General features: G+C 38.7%; 1 protein-coding gene across 2 annotated transcripts in view; it reads right to left on the reverse strand.

Annotated features, from left to right (window-relative positions):
• The window catches only part of ADGRA3 (adhesion G protein-coupled receptor A3), a 124,967-nt gene that overhangs the window by 55,605 nt on the left and 48,420 nt on the right, over positions 1-20,942 (reverse strand). For both annotated transcript variants that reach the window (XM_032333985.1, XM_032333984.1), the window contains 5 exons: positions 19,975-20,046; positions 13,615-13,686; positions 9,364-9,435; positions 6,776-6,936; positions 4,186-4,399 (listed from right to left, as the gene is read on the reverse strand). In XM_032333985.1, coding sequence (XP_032189876.1) covers positions 4,186-4,399; positions 6,776-6,936; positions 9,364-9,435; positions 13,615-13,686; positions 19,975-20,046 — 591 coding nt within the window. The remainder of the gene's footprint in view (positions 1-4,185; positions 4,400-6,775; positions 6,937-9,363; positions 9,436-13,614; positions 13,687-19,974; positions 20,047-20,942) is intronic.

Here is a 20,942-nt window from a genome sequence, read left to right on the forward strand (position 1 = left end):
TCAGGCAAATGGAGACGTTTCCGAGTTATGTCTACCTTTTCACTGATTCGGAGGGAAATATTCAAGCATGAAGGAAGGAGATTAATATTACTAAGTGAATAATTAAGAAAATATTTAAGGATATTTTACAGAGGAACTCATTAAGTCTCTAAAAAGCTTTAATAAATTACCAATTAATGTTTTAACAAAAGGAGTTTTCCATGTAAAGGTGTACTTCAATTTGTAAAATAGCTATATTTCTAAAGAGCTGTCAGTAAATTCAATTTTCAAGATGAACTCCTAATTCTCTAATATAAGGCCTGTTAATTAAAGAGCAAATGTCAGAACCTTCAATTAACCTTTCTCCCCACCACATGGCCCACCACGCTATCCTCTTATGTAAATAGAAAAATAAAGAGATAATTAGACATAAAGGATGTATCATTTTAATTAATTTACAAAGTTATGCCTTGAAGTTAAGACACATTTTTCCAGTCTCCTAAATCATTAATGGCTATACAACATTGTATGTTCTAATAAAGACCTTGAGGCGCTATTACTCTGAATCAGAGAAAATGTTTATAATCTTTGTTAATTAAGTCAGTGAATAAACGAATATGCTATAATAAATATATTCGAGATAAAGTGACATAAAAAGTATTTCACATTAAATTTAAACAATGAAATTCCAAAATAAGCAATCATTCTCTAATCCAGAGGATCCCAAAAGTTCTTGGTTCATAGCACCTTAACTGACCAGAAAACTGTTCGACAGAGCCCCAAACCCAAAGAAATACCTCCAATGGTCTAATTATTAATTACATCCCAGAACTGTGTACCTATGTCCTAATAACGTCATAGTCATTTGAAAAAATAAGGCACATCAATTTGAGATAAATATTTCATTCCTAAATAACCCAACTTCCTGATGGGCTGTATTTGTCTTTTGAGCGCTCCAAAATTAATCTAACGTCAAATATAGAACAGACAGCAAGACCCTTATTTCATGTTCCATGATAACTTTCTCACAGTATTTGCGTTGCACCATAGTAATCACCAAGAAATCGGCACCCTCAAGGATGGCACCAGCAAAAGGAAGGCAGCATGATCAAAGGACATCATCACTGCCTAGGGCTGGTAGCCATGTGGTCCCACAAGCATCAAGCATTACCATGCTTCTTCCAAAGCTTAAAATACCCCATAGCAGCTCTCTAGGTGAACTCACTGTGACGTCCCAGGGCACTTCAGCACACCCACAGGGAGCTAAGGTCCTCACATATTTTGCCAACATGTTTTTTTTTTTTTTTTAAAAAGATTTTTATTTATTTATTTGACAGAGATCACACGTAGACAGAGAGACAGGCAGAGAGAGAGGAGGAAGCACGCTCCCTGCTGAGCAGAGAGCCCGATGCGGGACTCGATCCCAGGACCCTGGGATCATGACCTGAGCCAAAGGCAGAGGCTTTAACCCACTGAGCCACCCAGGTGCCCCTGCCAACATGTTTTTAAAGATGACCTTTAGCAATAGCTTCAGTGTCTGAAAACTAACGACCAAATAGAATTTCCAGGAACCTACAAGGCAGCATATTTAGAAATTTAAGGAGGAAGAGGCGGCTTCAATTTTATCTTTGAGGAAAACTACAAACTCTGATTCTTACTAATGAAGGATGGATAACAAAGAAACCAATGAAGAATCAACAGCTATCTCAGGTTAACCAATTCAATAACTGTATTTCCTTTTTCTGCAACTCTGTTATTAATATGGAGGCAAATTCTGGGTAAAGGACTACAGTCTTCATATGGAAGATTTTCACAGGAGTCAAGTGTCCCTCCCAAAAAATCTATTAGGCAAGGATGCTAACCTTAGAATTAATTTTCTGTACTGCTATACAGAATTTAAAGTATGACTTGCAAAAATAAATTTATAAAGTTAACCTAGTTACTTCACAGTTGCAAAAGTTTTAATTTAATTTAAGAGTTTTAAATTAGAGAGAGCATAAGCATGATCAGGAGTGGGAGGTGGGGAGGGCAAGGGACAGAGGGAGAGGGAAGACAGAATCTTAAGCAGGCTCCATGCCCAGCATGGAGTCTGATGTGGCACTTGATCTCATGACCCTGAGATTATGACTGAGCTGAAATCAAAAGTTGGACAACTTAACCAACTGAGCCACCCAGGCGCTTCCAGGGTTGTGTATATTTTTAAAGCTTTATTGTTATAGCATGTGTCAATTATTACCTATTCATATAATAAATTGCTTAAAGCTCACATCTTAATGAGTTTAACATATGTATACGCCTATGAACTTATCACCACAATACAAGTAAGGTAACAAGAGTCTTCTCACTGGGACCTAATAAACTGTTTCTAACAATCTTATTCCCTAATAAAGGAACCCTGATTCTGGTTATAGCAGACCTGCTTCTACTAAACTACCCACCGTGCAGTTCACTATTACTTATAAGCTCTAGAAAAACTACAAAATGACAACTATCCAAACACATGGCCAGTGATCCAAAACAAGCAGAAACCAGAGAGAAGTCGACCCTGGGAAGAAGGCATCAGCACTGGGGAGTAAGAGCAGGAAATGGTTTTCAATGGCTTTTGTCCAAGGACAGGTCCAACTCAAACAGAAATTCACAGCCTTACTCGCTGAAAAATCAGAGCACAGAGGAAGAAGGAACATGGCTGGAAGCCCAAACTTCTGCATATGAAACTGACGCATATCTCTAACTGGCCCCTGGTTCCCACAGACAGAGCAGGGTTCAAGCAGATTTCAGCTGCTGCCATCACAGAAAAGACAAAACTAGGAGTTTGAGATTAGCCAAATTAACTGCTTGAGGGAACAAAAACCAACTGACTTCAAGCAAATAGAAGAGAATCCAGTCAGGAATTTGCAAGAAGTGGTTTTCTTTAAAGGCAGGATAGTAATTACTTTGGGCTTTTCTGGCCAAGAAGCAACATCGAAGATATTATATAGCTACTTATATAACCATGTGAAATGTAACCATTTACAAATGTAAAAAATATTCTTCGCCCATAGGCCCATAGGCCACATGTGGCCCATAGCCTATACTTTGCCAGCTTCTCTATAGTCAATCATTCATACTGTCCAGGATAGAATCCAACATTACTAGACACATAAACAGTAGTTTTTTTTAAATAGTAAAATATAAAATATATACATAAGCAAAGTAGTCAGGGATGATGACCCCAAGATGACCCAGATGTTGGAAACAGCAGGCAAGGATTGAAAAGCATCTACCATAAATATGTTCGAAGACACAAAGGAAACAAGACAGGAAATCTCAGGAGGGAAACAGAAATTATAAAATAGAACATTCTACCCCCAAAACTCACAGACATGATTCTCAACTCAGAGGGTCTTTATTTTCTAGATAGATAGATAGAGATTTTTTTAAATGGAACTTCTATGAATCTGAAGTGATTCTTATTACCCTAAGACGCCCTGGCGGAGTGTGGAAACTACAAATCTATTATTAAATATTCAAATTGAGTTCTGCCTTTAAGAATTTGGTAGAAAGGAAAAAAAGAAAGAGAGACAGAGACATGCAGAAACAGAGAGAGGTTGGGGAGGGAGAAGAAAAAGGAAATTCAATGCCTACAGTTAAAGATTTTACCAAAACAAAATACATAGTGATGATAATACATATATCTTCACTCTATTTTTTACACTTTATAAAGTTCATTTGAATTAATGATTTTGAATCTGAATTAATGAATCAATAATCATTTGAATTAATGATTAATGATCATTCCAGGCATGGGATTAATAGGACAGGTGTTATATTCTTTTATACTAGTGGAACAGAGAAAGGAAATCTCGTAAGATGTAGCCTTAATCAACAGAGTGAAAATTAGGTGATTACTAAAAGTGAAAATCAGAGTTTAGCAGCAATAAATGGTTAGAAATTATGTTTGGCATTAAAAGTTTACCTTTTCCCACCTAAAACTTTAAACAAAAAGTTTAACAGTGTTTTCTTTTAATCTTATGTTTTTTGGTCACAATTGGATGGAAAAGGTAGCTACTTAATTTCTGGAGATGAGTAATAATCAGGAAAAGGAAACCCAAAGGTTTGCATTTTTAAATGCAAGAAGGTAAAATATCAATTTAAGTTCTAACTAAACGTGACAATTTTGAAATAAATAAAATCCACAGAGACAATTCCTCATCTAAAAAAGTTTACCTTGCAATCAACGAGCAGTTGTGAATCATGTTCTTTTCAACAAAGATACCTTGCGATTCATCAGTTTCAACTATCCGTCCATCCTGATACCACAATACTTGCATGTCCTGATCAATATATGAAGCCATACACTGGAATGGAAGGCTGTCTCCTTCAAACACCACTTGGCGATGAGATGGAGTCATGTAGAAAGATGGTAATTCGAGGGGTGGATCTACAGACAAGAAAACAAAAACTTAATAAACAAACATAATACTATATTCACACTCCAGAATTAAAAGTTACAGAGGTGCAACCTGGGTGGTTCAGTCAGTTAGGCATCTACCTTGGGCTCAGGTCATGATCTCCAGGTCCTGGGATGGAGCCCCGTGTCAGGCTGCCTGCTCAGTGGGGAGTCTGCTTTTCCCTCTTCCTCTGCCCCTCCCCCCATTCATGTATGCATGCACACACCTCTCTCCCTCTCTAATAAATAAATTTTTTTAAAAAGTTATAGAAATTCTAATTAAAATTATTTTAAATGGGAGAAACAGGTTTTCCTCAGTAACCAGCATTTTAATGTTAGCACCAACAAGGCTCCTACTGAGATAAATGGGTCCTAGATGAAAACAAAATTAGTAAAATTGAAATGAAACCATTTTATAATCAGTCCTGACATTTAAAGTTGTTCCTTTTGGTGGTAGCTAAGCAATTATAAAAAAAAAAAAAAAAAAAAGAAAAAGAAAAAAACCATAAAGTGATACTTAAACCTTGAGAATGAAACTAGTGATAAGTAAATACTAATAAATATATATAATTTTAGAATACATTTGGGAGAGAGTATTACCCTTGATTAAACCACTGGTTTCTGCTTATATAAGTAATACATACTTAATGAAAAAATTTAGACATTTAAAGAAAGGTAAAGAAAAATCTTTTAAGATCCCATATATTACCATCACTGTTAAAAAGTTGGTATACTTCCTTCCAGTCATACAAATAAAAGTGAGAAATTCTAAATATGTATGCAAAAACACACACAAACACCATGGGCTCATTAAAGGCCTTTAGAATATGTAGCCCACTGTACGCTGCTTTTAGCAACAGTCTATTCTAAAGAAAAACAATACATATACAAACATGCATGCAAGGAAATTAAACCTTACGATTATTTATAGAGAAAATATTAACAACCTAAAGAGACCTGATAACAACCTCTATATCATGGATTGGTATGCATCTATTTTATATGAAGAGGAAATGGGTTTACATGATCTCAGGTTTAAAAAAGTTACAAAATATCATTAGAGTATAATGACATTTTGTTCAAAGTACAAGAAAAAGATGAAGAAAATATACTAAGTTATCTCTGACAACAGCTACCTTTGAGAGATAAGAATGCAATGCAAGATGGGCTTTAGTTTACTTCTTTTAGTTTCCCTCTTCCAGCTTTACTGAGGTATAACTGACAAAATTTTAAGAGATGCATTTAATTGCTTTATTCTCTCCTCCCCCATTCAAAATTATAAGATATTTTAAGAGTACATCATGATGGGGCGCCTGGGTGGTTCAGTGGGTTAAGCCGCTGCCTTCGGCTCAGGTCATGATCTCAGGGTCCTGGGATCGAGTCCCGCATCGGGCTTTCTGCTCAGCAGGGAGCCTGCTTCCTCCTCTCTCTCTCTCTCTCTCTCTGCCTGCCTCTCTGCCTACTTGTGATCTCTGTCAAATAAATTAAAAAAAAAAAAAAAAAAGAGTACATCATGATGATCTGATACATGTATATGCTGTTTCTTTTCACAAATCTTAATTTTCATCCAATAGCATACTTTGCTTGTGAAACTACAACAGTAATGATAATAAAGAAGAAATGTTGATACACAACTGCTTATTTCCAGCTACAAAGACTAAACTGGAATCTCCTTTGATCATTTTAAGGATGGCTTTTGGTTTATGTTTTTTTTTCTTCTTTTTCTTTTTATAAATGTTATTTTATGTCTCTCAAGCCTTCAGATAATACTCAAAATCATGATTTTCAATAGCTGCATATTATAAATGAATGTGTCACAAGACATTCAACCAATCCCCTATTTTTCAGACTCAAAGATAGGCTTGTATTTAAATACTGACATACAAAGCTGATCATTTCCTAGTAATTAAGCCCTCATGTAGAATTACTGGATCAAACTCTATCAAATTTTTAAGAACCCTGACACATACTGCCAAATTCTGTATCAAAAAGGCTCTATTATTTATTATTTCACACTCCTACCAACAAATAATGATTGCATCTTCAGATTCTTTTTTTTTAACTACCAACAAACCCCTGGTTTGCCAACTAATGGAAAAATCTGAAGATCTATACTATTCCCTGAAATTGTTTTTCATAAAGAAAGCTGTTCAGAACCCAAGAACCTTAAACACCAATCCAAAAAACAATTTTTTATCCAGCTGACTTAACTGTTCGCATAAACTAAATATGTATTATCAGATCCATGAAGATTAATGGTTGTAATCAATTCCAGCACGATATAAAGAGAACTTCCAGACTGTCAAGAAAAACAGAGTAACAAGTAAAATACGGCAAACCCTTCCTCTGCTTTCCCTTCTCCCTTACCGCATGTCAGCAACTCCTGCTTCACCCCCGTGACTGGCTGGGCCTGAAGGGACTTTGGATAAACACACCGCGTGTCCCGTACGGTGATGTTTCTCTCCTTCACCCAGCGATGCATCCACAATATGTTGCAATCACACAAAAGATACTCAGTCTGAAATTCTCTGTAGCATACAAAATACAAATTAGTGAGTGTGGTGAATAAAATTAAACAGCATGTTTGCTTTATATTGGCTTCTGCTTTGGGTGACAAGCACACTAGTGCTCACCCTCGGTGGCCTTAGGCACACAACACCAACTGGTTCTGTTTTCCTTTCCAGTGAGAAGACAGGCAGGATGGCTGACCCCAGCACATGTCCCTGGTAATTCAGGGACTAAATGGTTGAAATCAAAGCTGGTATGCAAACACGAATCTAGCTATCATCCCTCTTCTAGGCAATAAGCTCCTTAGTCCCAGGGTCTGGAATACCAAATCTCCCATCTTTTATGCCTATCCAATTTCTATCCATTCATCAGTAAGCATGGTGGCACTAACACTTGACCTTGAACACGTCTCCAATTGTTCTAGCATCATGGCCATGCTTTTGCCTTAAATGCCTACAAACTATTAATTTGGGTAACAAAAAGGAATATTTGACCATTTATCATGGTTATATTTTGTCTGACCAGAGTCTAAGTTTTATCAAGAGTGGAGACTCTCTTGGACACTTTTCCACTTGCACCAAGTGATACCAAGATACTTACCAACTTAAGGGGTATAAAGTTAAACCACTAAAAGTAAAAGAATACCTCATAGTTGATATGAAAGAAAATACAGAATTATTTTTATATGAGGCAAGAAATTTTATAAGTTGGCACCTGGGTATAAGAAACAAAGGATAATATATACAACTGGGATAAAAGCACCATAATTTATTGAATATTTGGTTTTATAAAGCACTACTTATGTGTTGCACGATATGCTAAGTCCAGCTAATAACAATAAATACAGATACTGTCCCCTGTCAACCTGCAGGACATTATATAATAGTGGAACAAAACAAATAACAACTAATACAGAATGTAACCTGTTCTATACAAATAAATCAAAGTTCAAAGAGTAAACATAACGTGTGCTCTTAACACAGCACACCAGCACAGACTTTATCTTATTAGTTCTGGGGGAAAAAAAAAAAAAGGAAGGTGGAAGTTAGAATTGGACTAATTTCTAACTCCTAAGCACCACCTTCTGGTCGGTTTCCAGCACTAGTGGGTAAAAGACAAAAACTGGCCAGAGCGCCTGGGTGGCTCAGTCGGTTAAAGCCTCTGCCTTTGGCTCAGGTCCCAGGATCAAGCCCTACATCAAGCTCTCTGCTCCACAGGAGCCTGCTTCCTCCTCTCTCTCTGCCTGTCTCTCTGTGTACTTGTGATCCCTCTCTGTCGAATAAATAAATAAAATCTTAAAAAAAAAAAAAAGAAAAAAGAAAAAACTGGCCATTTCCCCCCGATTTGGGAGGAAAATCCTTCTTCCATTCCTGCTATCCAGGGTCTCAAAAGCCAGATTATTCTTTGTCATCTTTTTTATTTTCTCAACTTCACAGAAGTGGCAGACCTGAGCCCACTAAATATGCTAAAAAGAGATGTTTTCACTAAAAAATAATGGCAATAAAAAGACCAGACAGAGTTTAATCTAACATGGCTCCAGAAGCATGTACATGGGTCCACCATGATGCCAAGGAGCCAGATGAATGCTTAAGTATTAGCTACATCTCAAGGAAAACTGCTAACTGATAGGTCTAGAAAATTCAAGAAAAACAGCAGAGAAGGGGAGGGGAGAAGAAGGGATGGTGGGAAAGAAGTCAAGAAACACCAAACAGCAACTGCTAGGGAAGAAGACATTCTTCCTTGGAAAAACAGTCAATCCCATAAATTATACACAATAAAAATTTAAAAAGCATTATACTTAACTGTATTTCCAATAGAAATTAGTATAACTTATAGTTTGAAATATATTATAGTTCAGCTGGAAATACCATTACTGTCAAAAGGCACGCCCATACAATCTCAGTTAACAAAACTGCTCTAGGAGGAGGGGACCCACCAATTCTAAAGCTACAGAGAACTGAGTCCATATGATTTTGCATTGATTTCATAAAGCAAGACATTCCTAGCAATGTCACTAACAACTTGTGAATTCAGTTTGGGGAAAGGGTTACAGGATAAAGGTAAATCCCCAAAACATAAAATATTCTTAATTACAGATTCTTCACAGGGAGGGATGATATTTTATATTTTGAGGATTCATCCACTAGTCAAACAATAAAATATTTCCTAACTTTAAAATAAAATGAAAGAAAATTAATTGTCAATTTATTTATTCTAAATATAGAGAGATATAGTATTCTCAGGAGAAAATGGTTGTTCCAGTCTGAAACACATTATTCAGGTTTATAGTAGGTTTTTCAATGAGAATGCACACTCTCAAGTGAGAGTCTAACTTTTGCAAAATCACCAAATTTTCCCCATGAAGCCTCTGAAACCATTTAATAACTGTTTTTAATTTTTAAAAACCAAGATATATTTATCAAAACAGAAAAAAATTTCTTACTTACAAAGACCGGAGTGAGCCAAGATAATCAAAAGTTCCTTGAGATAATGAAGAAAACAAATTCCCTGAAAGGTTTCTAGGAAAAAAAAAATAATAATAGTAATTTCATTTAAAAAACACTAACAATTATTTATCATTTTACACAATTTGCTAGCATATCCTATAATCACTGAGTAATGTTATAAAGAATTTATGAAAGTTGTTTTATTATAAAAAGGAAACTAGTAAATGCGTTATCCAAGGGTGAAGAAATTTGTTCTTAATCTATATAAAATAACAAAATTATTACTATCAGATAATGACTTTCTACCAAATACTAGATGAACCCAAAAGCTACCTTACTGAGCCAGAACTTTAGTCACGCTCTCATTATAAGTGAATTACTCTTCATGTGTTAACTCAGCTTCACTTAAGAAAAAGAAGTGTAAAAACAAGAAAAGGACAGGGATAACCTGAATAATCAGGGGCACCAACCCCCAGGAACTGAATAAAATATGTCAATAGAGTGCAATGAGTCCAGGGTTTAAAACACGTAATTCAGTGTTGTCCTTGGGCAAATTACTTAACCTATCTTGTTTCCCCTTGTATCAGATAACTTTAATAAATATTATCAACCTTTGCGTAGTTTTATATGAATTAAACCCAGAACACCCTATGCTAAAATTTGAGGTGGTTTGTTATACCCGTAACGATTCCACACTTGACCTAAGCTCCAAGAGCAGAAGGCCTTGTGGGTCTTATTTGCCAGGCAGATAGTAATAAGCTGGGATACACAGTAGGTGCTCAATAGAGGTGGCTGACTATTCGGGATGTAGACTCTATCTTCAGGAAGCTTCTAATAGTAAAACAGAGCTGAGGGCTCTGGGAAGATGGCAGGATGGTCTAACTACCACAAGCTCTGTTCAGAACCTGTTGTAGTATCAAGAATAGATAGAACTTAAACCCAGAATTCTCAAGGAAGATGTCCTGAGACCTGGGAGGAGGCCCGTCTCTCCTCTGGAGTCTGGGCTGAATCCCTCCCATGTGGGAGAAAGTGACAGTTAACAGATGGATCCTGCAGCAGTATATTCCTGGATGGCAAGACTTAATATTACAAATATTACAAATGCCAATCCTTCACAAATTAATACACAATGAAATTCAGTAGAAACATCCCTGGATTGGCTTTTAAATGTAGCATACAAATTTTTGATAGAAAATGTCTGGATAAAAGGATTCTGATCTTCACAGAAGAACTACCTGGGAACTTAAGCAAACAAACAAACAAAAAAAGGGTATCTGTCAATGAAAAGAACAAGGAAAGAGATGCCCTTCTCTTTTCTGGCGTATAAGAGGAGATAGTGAATGTAGCCTCTGAAAAGGGTAGTGCTGGTGGAAGTGTAAATCACTGCTGTATTTTTAAAAAGGAACCTAGATGCAATTAAAGCGAACAACAGTATTTTTATGAAGCTATTCTATGTGGAATTATGTGATTACTCAGATCTGGAAGACAAAGAGATGGCAGATGGAACTAAAACAAGGCTGGCTGTGAAGCTGCCAAGTGTTAAGACTGAGGAAAGGGTGCATGGAGATTCCTTACACAATTGTCTCTAATGTTTCGTTTTTTTGTTTTGTTTTGTTTTTTACAAGTTTGAAGACTCCGTAATGGTAAGTTGAAAATAAAACTCTATCATACACATATAGGACTTAAGTATAAAAAAAAATGGCATTTTACAGGGATCATTAGATTCTAATTATTAGGTAATTTCATTCTAATCATTAGATATTATTAGCTATTTCCTCTTAAAAATCACAGAAGAAGGAATCACATTGAAGTGAGACATGCCATCCTCTCCGTAAATCCCAACACAAACCAATTTTCCCTCCAGTGTCGGAGCAAGGCTGGCTGAACACCAGAGTAACTGGATTTGGTTTGGGAACCATAAAAACTTACACACGTTTTAAAACACTAGAGCCACACTCCAGCTCTGAGATACTTACACAAAAGAAGCAAAAAGGTACGGAGAATGACAACCAGCACAGAAAAGTCATTACTCCCATGTCCTATCAGCTCCCTGAATGGAGTAGCCGGTGAACTATCTCCATCCATCCCCACGCCCACCTTCTACGCTGGGGTTTCTTAATATCTTAATTTTTCTTTATTTACTTGACTTTTTGCTAAACAGATACATTTGAATGCCTGTAGGTTAAATATGCATGATGACGCATCACCTATGTATATACAAGAGATGTTTACCAGGGCCAATTTGTTAAAGGAAGGGAAAACGCAATCAAATGGAATCTCCTGCAACAGAAGAATAATTGGCTAAATTATAATCAGTTCTGTACTTGGAATATTCCGTAATTATTAACAAACATGAACTGTTTCAACATGTCACCCTCTTGAAAAGAGATTAATGACATGCTGATAATTTTTTTCAAGAAATTGCTGAGTATAGCACACACTTAAAGCTCTGTATGTATGCCTGTACCTTTGTGGGGGCAACAGAAAAATCTGAAAATGATCCACCAGATAATTAGTACAGGTCAGCTCACAATATATCTGAAGTGATGGAAGGGAGGTTTAACTTTTCCTTCAAATCTGTATGTGGTTTTATTACTTAATGATCTCAGTAATTGCTCAGTATAAAGGAAGTTCTTACAAACATCACTCACTGATTATTTATTTTTTTTAACATTATTTATTCATTCAAGAGAGAATGAAGCAGGGGGTGGGGCAAGGAGAGAGAGAGAAGCAGGCTCCCCGCTGAGCAGGGAGCCAGCCCCCTCCCCTGGGGGGTGGGTGTTGGGTGTCCTCAATCCCGGGACCCCAGGATTGTGACCTAAATTGAAGGCAGATGATTAACCAGCTAAGCCACCAGGGCATCCCCACTCACCAGTTATTTCTGATAGAAAAGTATTAAAGGTATAATTCTCAAAAAAATAAAAATTTAAACTGATCAAAATTCATGAAAAAAGGGGGAAAAAGAAAGCTTTTGATCTGTTAAGCTCCTAACAACCTCTCTGGGAATTAAGGTCCTAAGTAAAGGACAGAAACTTCACAGAAGTTCATTTCTGGTTCCCCATCTTTGGTTTGGCAGTTATTTGCACTGTGGAGAGAGAGGGAGAGGGTAGCGGCCTCTGCAAGTTACGTCTTCCCCTCTGAGACAGTTCTCCCCAGAAATCCTCCATCAACAAAGGCACAGATCCATACAAAGAATTAATCAATCCCCCACATCCACGTCCACTGAAGCCTCCCTTACTGCAAAGATGAAATAATCTCACTATTGATGGCCCTAAGAGCTTTTTCAAAGTTAACATGAATGAAGTTGCAGAAACATTCTGAAAAGCCACAGAAAGAACCAGGCACAGACAATCCTTGTAACTAGACCTTCGACCCTAAATCCCAAATTTCATCCTGCACCCTACTCGCAGACAACTAGTCTATAAAACAGGATTTTATGCCACTTTCCCAACATAAATGTCCTTCAGTGGCTTCCTATTGTTAAATCAGTTCTAAGCCTCTGTCTGCCTTTCATATGCTCCCATACAAAGTTCTATTAAAGATAATCAGCCTTATTTCTAGTCACTCCCAAACAGAGCTTCCTCATTTTAAAAATAAAATAAAAATGTATTTGATGGCTTATACAAAGTTCTGCATTTATATTATATGTAAATTATAAGAGAGGGTTACAGATCATTCAAACTCTAATTAATCTTCATAAAAACTTTGAGGTACTGAGAACCTCACAGATGGAAAAAAAAAGAAAAGCTCAGAAAAGTGGGTTCACCCCAAATCGCAAAGTCAGAGGCCTGACTCAAATGGTGATTTTACTCTTCATGCCGACAGCTTTCCCCTTGACACCGGCTTTGCTCTCACTTCCACCTTTACGCATCATTGGCTCCGCTTCTTTTCCTTTCTAACTAATCCAATCTTTGCAATCTCTGCACCATCAGCTTAGGTTTTGCCCCTTCCAGGAAACTGATCCAGACCAGGAAAGCTTCTGACCCATCTCTCCCAACATGAACATGTTCTCTAAGGCACATACCCCGACTGGCTCTCTGCGTGTGCGCGCGCACGTGCACGCGCATAATACACAATATTATGTTCTGATGACATTATATCCCCAAGATTGAATTTCCAGCTCCTTAGCGCCTTCTCCTTCCATAATCCTGACAGCTGCTACTTTACTATCAGACGTATCACAGGTGTCTATAAATGTCTGGGTACCAGTTCACATGTTTTCTTATATTTTAATGGAAAAGAGGTACTTACAGCCTAACCAGATTGGTGAGTCCTCGAAATATATCTGCATTCAGACATCCTATTCGATTGTTTGTCAGATCCCTAAAGAGAAAAGGGAAAAAAGTGTCTTCAATTAGTTCTCTTGGATGAAGGTTTCCTATGTTCAATATTCAAGAACAGCACCCAGGTATCATGCAAGATCTTTGTTTTCAGCATCCTTGAGAAGTTTACCTACTTCAGTGAGTTAAGGGGAACACTGAGAGAACAAAATAGTCCTTGCTCTCACCGACTTCTGCCGCGTACAGACTAAGCACTAATTACAGTGCCCTCTATATTTCAAGCATTTATTCCTGTAAAATGACTCACAATAAAACTGGAGTGGTAAAAATGAGACTCAATCTATCTTACTGTCTGTGAAAGAATGCCTTAGATGACCTATACCGTTCATTATGCTGGGGAGTTAGGGACAGAGACCAGTCGCAGTGAACATCAGACAGACAAAAGAAAAAGGGACAAATTACCAAAAAGCTGGAACTTTTATTTCTTAAGAATTCCTGAAACTTAATGCTTTCTGATGTCATCCCTTAAATAGCCAGTTTTAACTGTAATGAGAAAACTGAGTTTGCTTTTACCTCACAGATCTATGGTTTAGTCTCCAGGCCAGATTACCTTTTCTAGGTAACAGCCTAATAATTTTTTCCCATCACGCTAAACTTTTTTTTTTCTTTCTTTTTTCTTTTTTTTAAGATTTCTTTATTTTAAAGACAGAGAGAAAGAGAGGGAGGGAGAGAGGGGAGAAGGGGCAGAGGGAGAAAGAGAATCCCCAGCAGACTCCCCATTAAGCAAGGAGCCCGAGGAGAGGCTCAATTCCATGACCCTGAGATCATGACCTGAGCCGAAATCAAGAGTCAGACACTTAACCGACTGAGTCATGTGGGCGCCTCACTCTTAACTTTTTTAAAAAAGATTTTATTTATTTCTTTATTTGAGACAGAGAGAGAGAGAGAGAGAGAGAGTAAACACGAGGAACGGGAAGGGCAGAGGGAGAAGCAAACTTCCCTCCCCCACGCAGGGCTCACTGCTAGAACCCTGAGATCATGACCTGAGGAGAATCAGGAGCTAACCAATTGAGCCACCGGGGTGCCGTACCCCACTCATATTCTTATGTTACTTTCTAAATACGGTTTTTCTTTTATTACTTTCCAAATATTTTTTCCTCCTCAATCCATGCAGCTTTTTCCTTTTTATCTACAAAAAATGTTTAGTAGAGATAAATGAAATAAATGAGAATTTCTGTAACCTTCAAGTAAGACAGCATGGCTTTCAGCAATTTTTCCATCACTAGATTTACTAAGCTGTATCTAAGAAAACCCCAAAACAATGAATCTTAATTTTTATTAGTTCCTCCTCAGGGATTACTCATCCCTTCGATTTTTATAAAAGAATTAAAGCAAGATTCTAAACAAAACTTTCAAAAATATTTTTATGACCTTTTTCTTCAATGTCCATATTATTCTTTGTAGTGGAAAAGTACCTGTTCTCTGAGTCATGCTTTGAGTTACTCTTTAGAGAAGCAATTTGCATCACCCATTTCTGAACTAAAATTGTTGGGTTCTAAATTGTATAACTTGATAACAGCAGAAACTGTATTAGCTGGACGAGAAACCAGAAATGATAATGACAGAACATCTGAATCGAATACCTATGCATTAAGTTTCTCTCCAAGGTATTCTGAAACCTAGCTCAGGTAATCCTGAGTTTCCCTAAATTTCACAGCTCTGCCTTTCCTATCTTATAGCAACTTTTGATTAAAAAAAAACTTAAGCAATACGAAACGTTACCCGCGCGTGCCGTGACTCCAGGCTCCTGCTCCTCAGAATATTAAAGTGAGGTATGTAATCCGATGGGACTTTTTTTTAATTCCAGCTGATTTTCCTTTTATTTCTGGGTTTTACTGTTTAAGAAAATTAGGCATCATTTTGTGAATTGCTGCTTAAACAAGCATTTCTGGGCTCAATTCATTATCTTGTTTCACTTCTGAGCTTTAACTGGTGTAATTACCACTGATTCTTTGGGAAACAATTTCATTATAGCTATACCTATTTAAAATGGTATTTAGGTATTGATAATGGGTTTTATTTAGATTGAGAATCTGCCTGAATTTGTTGATAAAGCAAAAGAGAAAGTGAATAGGTCTAGGTTTTACCTACTTTTGGTAGATTATCCTTCAGAAAGCCACTTAATCTTCCTGATTCAAATTATCTATAAAATAAAGGCAAAGGCCTGCTACACTTACAAAAAAGCTTTATGTGTGCTGTCGAGTGAGAGGCACAACTGGAATGAATGATTTAGAGCCTCATAAGAAAGAGTGCCTGTAACCACAAGCAACCAGCAAACATGAATACCACAGAATATCTTTGTATCTCATTGAGTTTACATATAGGACTCTCTCAGCTTGCAAGCCATATACCCTAAGTCCCATTACACATGGGCTGTTTGAAATTAAGAATGTATTTTCCAGTGGGAAGAATATTATAAATGGCAATTACCTTCCTAGGCAAGAACACAAGAGACTACTTAACATGTAATGCAGTCAAAGGACGCTCAGGCAGTGCTAGGGACGATACCAGTAATTAAATGCTACTGAACAAGAAATTTATTTATTTATTTCGGATGGAAGTACTTGAGAAATTATTTACTGAAGGATGGAGAACTGGGTAGAGAACCAAAGATCTTCTGCATATCCTTAAAACATCCTGATGAAACAGCTTTGTATTAGCAGTCAAGTTCCCTTCAACCTGTATCTCAACGTGAAGATATTATTAGCATGTTATGCTCCTAAAAAGCTTCCCTCCCAAAAAGCTGGAAATAAAGGGGGGCCAATCACAAAGGGAGAGAATAAGCTGTCTGTCTTTGTCTGGCAATATGACATCACATCCCTCTCACGGGGAGTCAGGGGGAAGCTAGAGGAAAAGATCTTCTAGAAGTTCCCAAACATTAGCATGAGAATTGCCAGGAGGGCCAAAAAAACAAAGACAGTTTGGCCTCAGCCCCAGTTTCTTTTCTTTCTTTCTTTCTTTTCTTTTTTTTTTAAGATTTTATTTATTTGATAGAGAGACAGCAAGAGAGAGAGAGTGTGCAAGCAAGTGAGCACAAGCAAGGGGAGCAGCAGACGGAAAAGCAGGCTTCCCGCTGAGCAGGGAGCCCAATGTGGCATTCCATCCCAGGACCCTGAGACCATGACCTGAGCTGAAGGCAGACCCTTAACGACTGAGCCATCCAGGCGCCCCTCAGCCCCAGTTTCTGATAAGGTGGGTGGAACACCCACACTCCGGCTTCCTGCTGGAGGCCTCCTCTTCCCACCCTGATTCAAACTGACCCATCCAAACACGGTGCCTGTGTACCTCTGGGGAGGAGCTCAAAGAAAGCGACTCAAGGTCATCAACAAGCTCACTACACAGCTGCCCCTCCTCCCCCAGGGCTGGTGTGGCAGCCTGACCATGGCCATGCTCCACACCCCCGGCTGTGTCAGGCCCGGTGAGTCCTAGCGGCTCTCAGCAGCTGCGCTCTAGCCAGGGCTCCCTCTCCTGGTAAGTAGAGTCCACGTCCACATCCAGGCTCCTGGGTGCTACACAGGATCCCACCAGGCTGCCAACCCCTTGAGGTGCCCCAGAGTTACCCCCAGATCTCTGGAACCGAGCGCACCACTGGACCCCCACAGTAGACTTCATTTTTATTCAACAGAACGGATGCTGCTCCGTCTCACCACCGGATCTCACCGCTGGACCCAATTGCTACTGTTGCTGGGCTCTACACCAAGTAGAGCGGAATGGCGGCTCGCCTCCAGCACTTCTGTTCCCTACCCAGAACTGCAGTCTGCATTAACTCCACTGTCCTGCTCCGGACGGGCCTTATTTTCCTGAGTTCCCTCATTAAAAAGCCTTAACTGGAAAACAGTGGAGAGCAGAGTGTACAGGGAAGAAAAGAGATCCAGGGCGAGACCTCCTGAGACAATCCAGGGCGTCGGGAGCGCAACAATGTCTGATGAAAACAATGAACCGCCACCCTGTGGCCTCAAGAAAAACCATGGTCGTAATGTCCCCTCCTACAGAGTCTGACTGAAATTTCAAACAATGTTACACAGTGAAGGGAGAATCCTTTAACCCCTGCGATGTCTCATCTTCTAGAATTCTGAACACTAGGACTGACCAAGACAGGGCATTGAGAGGAGAGCTTCAGAGGATACATTTTAGATGAAAAAAAATTATATTTGAATAAATAGCATTTTTTAAATAAGCAAAAATAGCATAGCCAACTCTAACAACCGGACCTGACTGTAAAAAGGAATGAGTCTGGAAGGACAGAATCATAGATACAAGATGTTAAAAGTATTAGGAGGGAAAGTCCTTGTCAGCATTTAACTGTCTTGGCATGATTCAACTCAGAGCAAACGTAGCTTATTTTATTATACAAACAACACGGGAAACAAAGACAACAGGAAACAAACAAACAAACAAACAGAAAACAAAACCAGGCACCCTCAATACTTTATAAACATTAAATAGTAAGAGAGCATGAGAGAGACATGTGGCCAGCTCAGTCTGTAGAGCAGGTGACTCTTGACCTCAGAGTTGTGAGTTTGAGCCCCATGTTGGGCATAGAGATTATTTAAAAATAAATTCTTTAAGTAAATAAATAGGGGCGCCTGGGTGGCTCAGTGGTTAAAGCCTCTGCCTTCAGCTTGGGCCATGATCCCAGGGTCCTGGGGTGGAGCCACGTGTCAGACTCTCTGCTCAGCGGGGAGCATGCTTCCCCCTCTTTCTCTCTGCCTGCCTCTCAGCCTACTTATTATCTCTGTCTGTCAAATAAATAAAATCTTTAAAAATAATAATAAACAAACAAACAAAGGGGCATGATAGAACAAAAAAAAAAAAAAAAAAAGGAGAGAGAGAGAGAGAGAGAGACAGGGACAGAGGAAGGGCTGATTGTTAAGAATAAAAGCATCATCTCATCCCCAACATCCTCTGCCCCAATTGTGTGCACTTACATGATTTCTCCTTCCTGCCATCAGAAACATTCTGAAACACAATTCTGATGTCAACTCCATATTCGAAAAGTCCCGCTAGCCCCACGCTGTCTAAAGACACTCAAAATTCCTTAACCTGGCAGGTCATTTCAGGCCAACAAGAGCCTAATCTCTCTGTGACCAGACTGCATTCCACTTTATACTTCATGCTCTGGCTCCACAACAACATCCACTCTGCTTAGAACGCCCATCTTGTTATTTTTCGATATGCAGGACTCATCCCTCGGGAGCAAGGTCAGATTGGAAGGTCTACTCCTGTGGCAGGACCCTCCCTGCCCCCCAGGTGACCCTCTCCCTTCCTTGGCACGTTTTGAGGATGGCTTTATCTGTGACAGCTCCCATGTGCGTGTGGTAGGGCTATTTCCATTAACTAGAGTTGCCCCGAAGAGTCTGTAGGCTCTTCCCAACAAGTCAGGCCATGGTAAGCAGCCAGCACTTAATAGTAAGAAATGTCTTTCGAAGGAATAAGGGATGGTGGGACAGTCCACAGGGCTCGAGTGTAGGACAACCTCGCTAATAGGAGAATGTTCATAGGCAGCTGTGGAAACCACATAAAAAGGAGTGAAGAGTTGTTTAGCTTCAGAAATAATAAAAATTGCTTGTAGGTTTTGAAATAATAACACACAGATAAAGTATACATGCAAAAAGCAAGACTTTAAACCATTAATAGAAAGGGGCCTCAAATGATACGCATATACAACAGACAGAGTTTGCACGCATTCATACCTTGAAAATCCACTATGCATGACATATGATCATCACTTCAAAGCCAATACAGTAATCATTTCCTTAACATAAGAAGGACTCAATCATCTATCATCAAAAAAATCAAATTACTGCACAAATTAACCACTTTCTACACTACCTATATTAAATATTCCTTTTTCTATCATGGACCTAGTCAATAAACTAAAAATTGTTTAAAATCCATTTCTTTTAATCATGTTAAAATTTGAAGGAGGGTAACAGCTCTTTATAAAAGGAACAGTCCAGGGATGCCTAGGTGCTTCCTCGGTCAGTTTTTTGATTGTGGCTCAGGTCATGAAACTCTTGATTTCAACTTGGGTCATGATCTCAAGGTTGTGAGATGGAGACCTATGTCCTGCGCTCAGGGCAGAGTCTGCTTGTCCCTCCCCCTCTGCTCCTCCCCTGCTCAGGCTTCCGTGCACACACGCGCTCTCTCTCTCTCTCTCACGCATACTCTACCTCGCTGTAAAATAAATAAAACCTTCAAAAAGAAAGAAAGAAAGAAAGAAAAATAAAAGAACAGTTCAAATTTGTAGGCAAGCAATTCAAATACTTACAATCTTTTTAGCGATGAAAGTCCCCAAAAGGCACCGGGATCTATACTACTAATGAGATTATTTCGGAGGTCCCTGTTAAAAACAGAATAAAAGTTATCACTTATAAGCACTATAACAAATATTTAGGCAAACTACAGATACCTGCCACACAGAAAACAACAATACTGGGAGGAAATCAACACCTAACGGTTAACCTCTATAGCAAGTGGCACAGCCAGAATTCAAATTCAAGAAATCTGATTCCAAAGCCATTTGTTTTGGTCAATATAATAAAGGCACATACAAAAAAGGATATATATATATGTCCCTATTTCGTTTGAATTCAAAGTTATGGCCATGCCACGATCCTATATATTCTTTCTACAGTTTTATTCTTAGTATGTTATACTTGAGTTTTATCAAAACAAATCAGAGATTATATTTGTGAACACAATTAAAATGAATTTTTAAAAACCATCTTCTAAAATATACACTCTTAAAATTCATGTCATTTCATTTTTCGTATTTTTCATCTTTTCCCTCCCTGGGCTTCTATGGTTAGGATTCCTATAAAATAAAAATGTGATCATTCACAACATGTAGCTCAAAGCAAAGCTCCAGCAGCCCCCAAGGCTAGGGCATCTGAGGGTGGTCTCAATCTACTCCCACTCTTGTGCACAGCCCTACCATGTCAGCACACCGCCACCAGGGGCCAGTGGTGAGCGCCACAGCTGTAGCCCTCCACCAGTGAGGATCTGGGCCTCTTGCTAAGGCTGCTGCTCTCTGGTGGGAGCCTGGGCCCAGCTTGGGACCCAAGTGGCCCCACACAAAAGTTCACACAGGTCTCAAAGATAGCAGACAGTCAACTACAGGAGCACTCAGAAGCAGAACAGTGGCCCACTGTCCCTGACCACATTCCTGCCAGTGGCTGGCCCACTCTTGAGCTTTGTCACACCCTTGAGGGGGACTCACTCAGAACCTTGCCTGCT

This window comes from Mustela erminea, chromosome 2 (genome assembly GCF_009829155.1).
Source record: "Mustela erminea isolate mMusErm1 chromosome 2, mMusErm1.Pri, whole genome shotgun sequence".
Taxonomy (NCBI): Eukaryota; Metazoa; Chordata; class Mammalia; order Carnivora; family Mustelidae; genus Mustela; species Mustela erminea.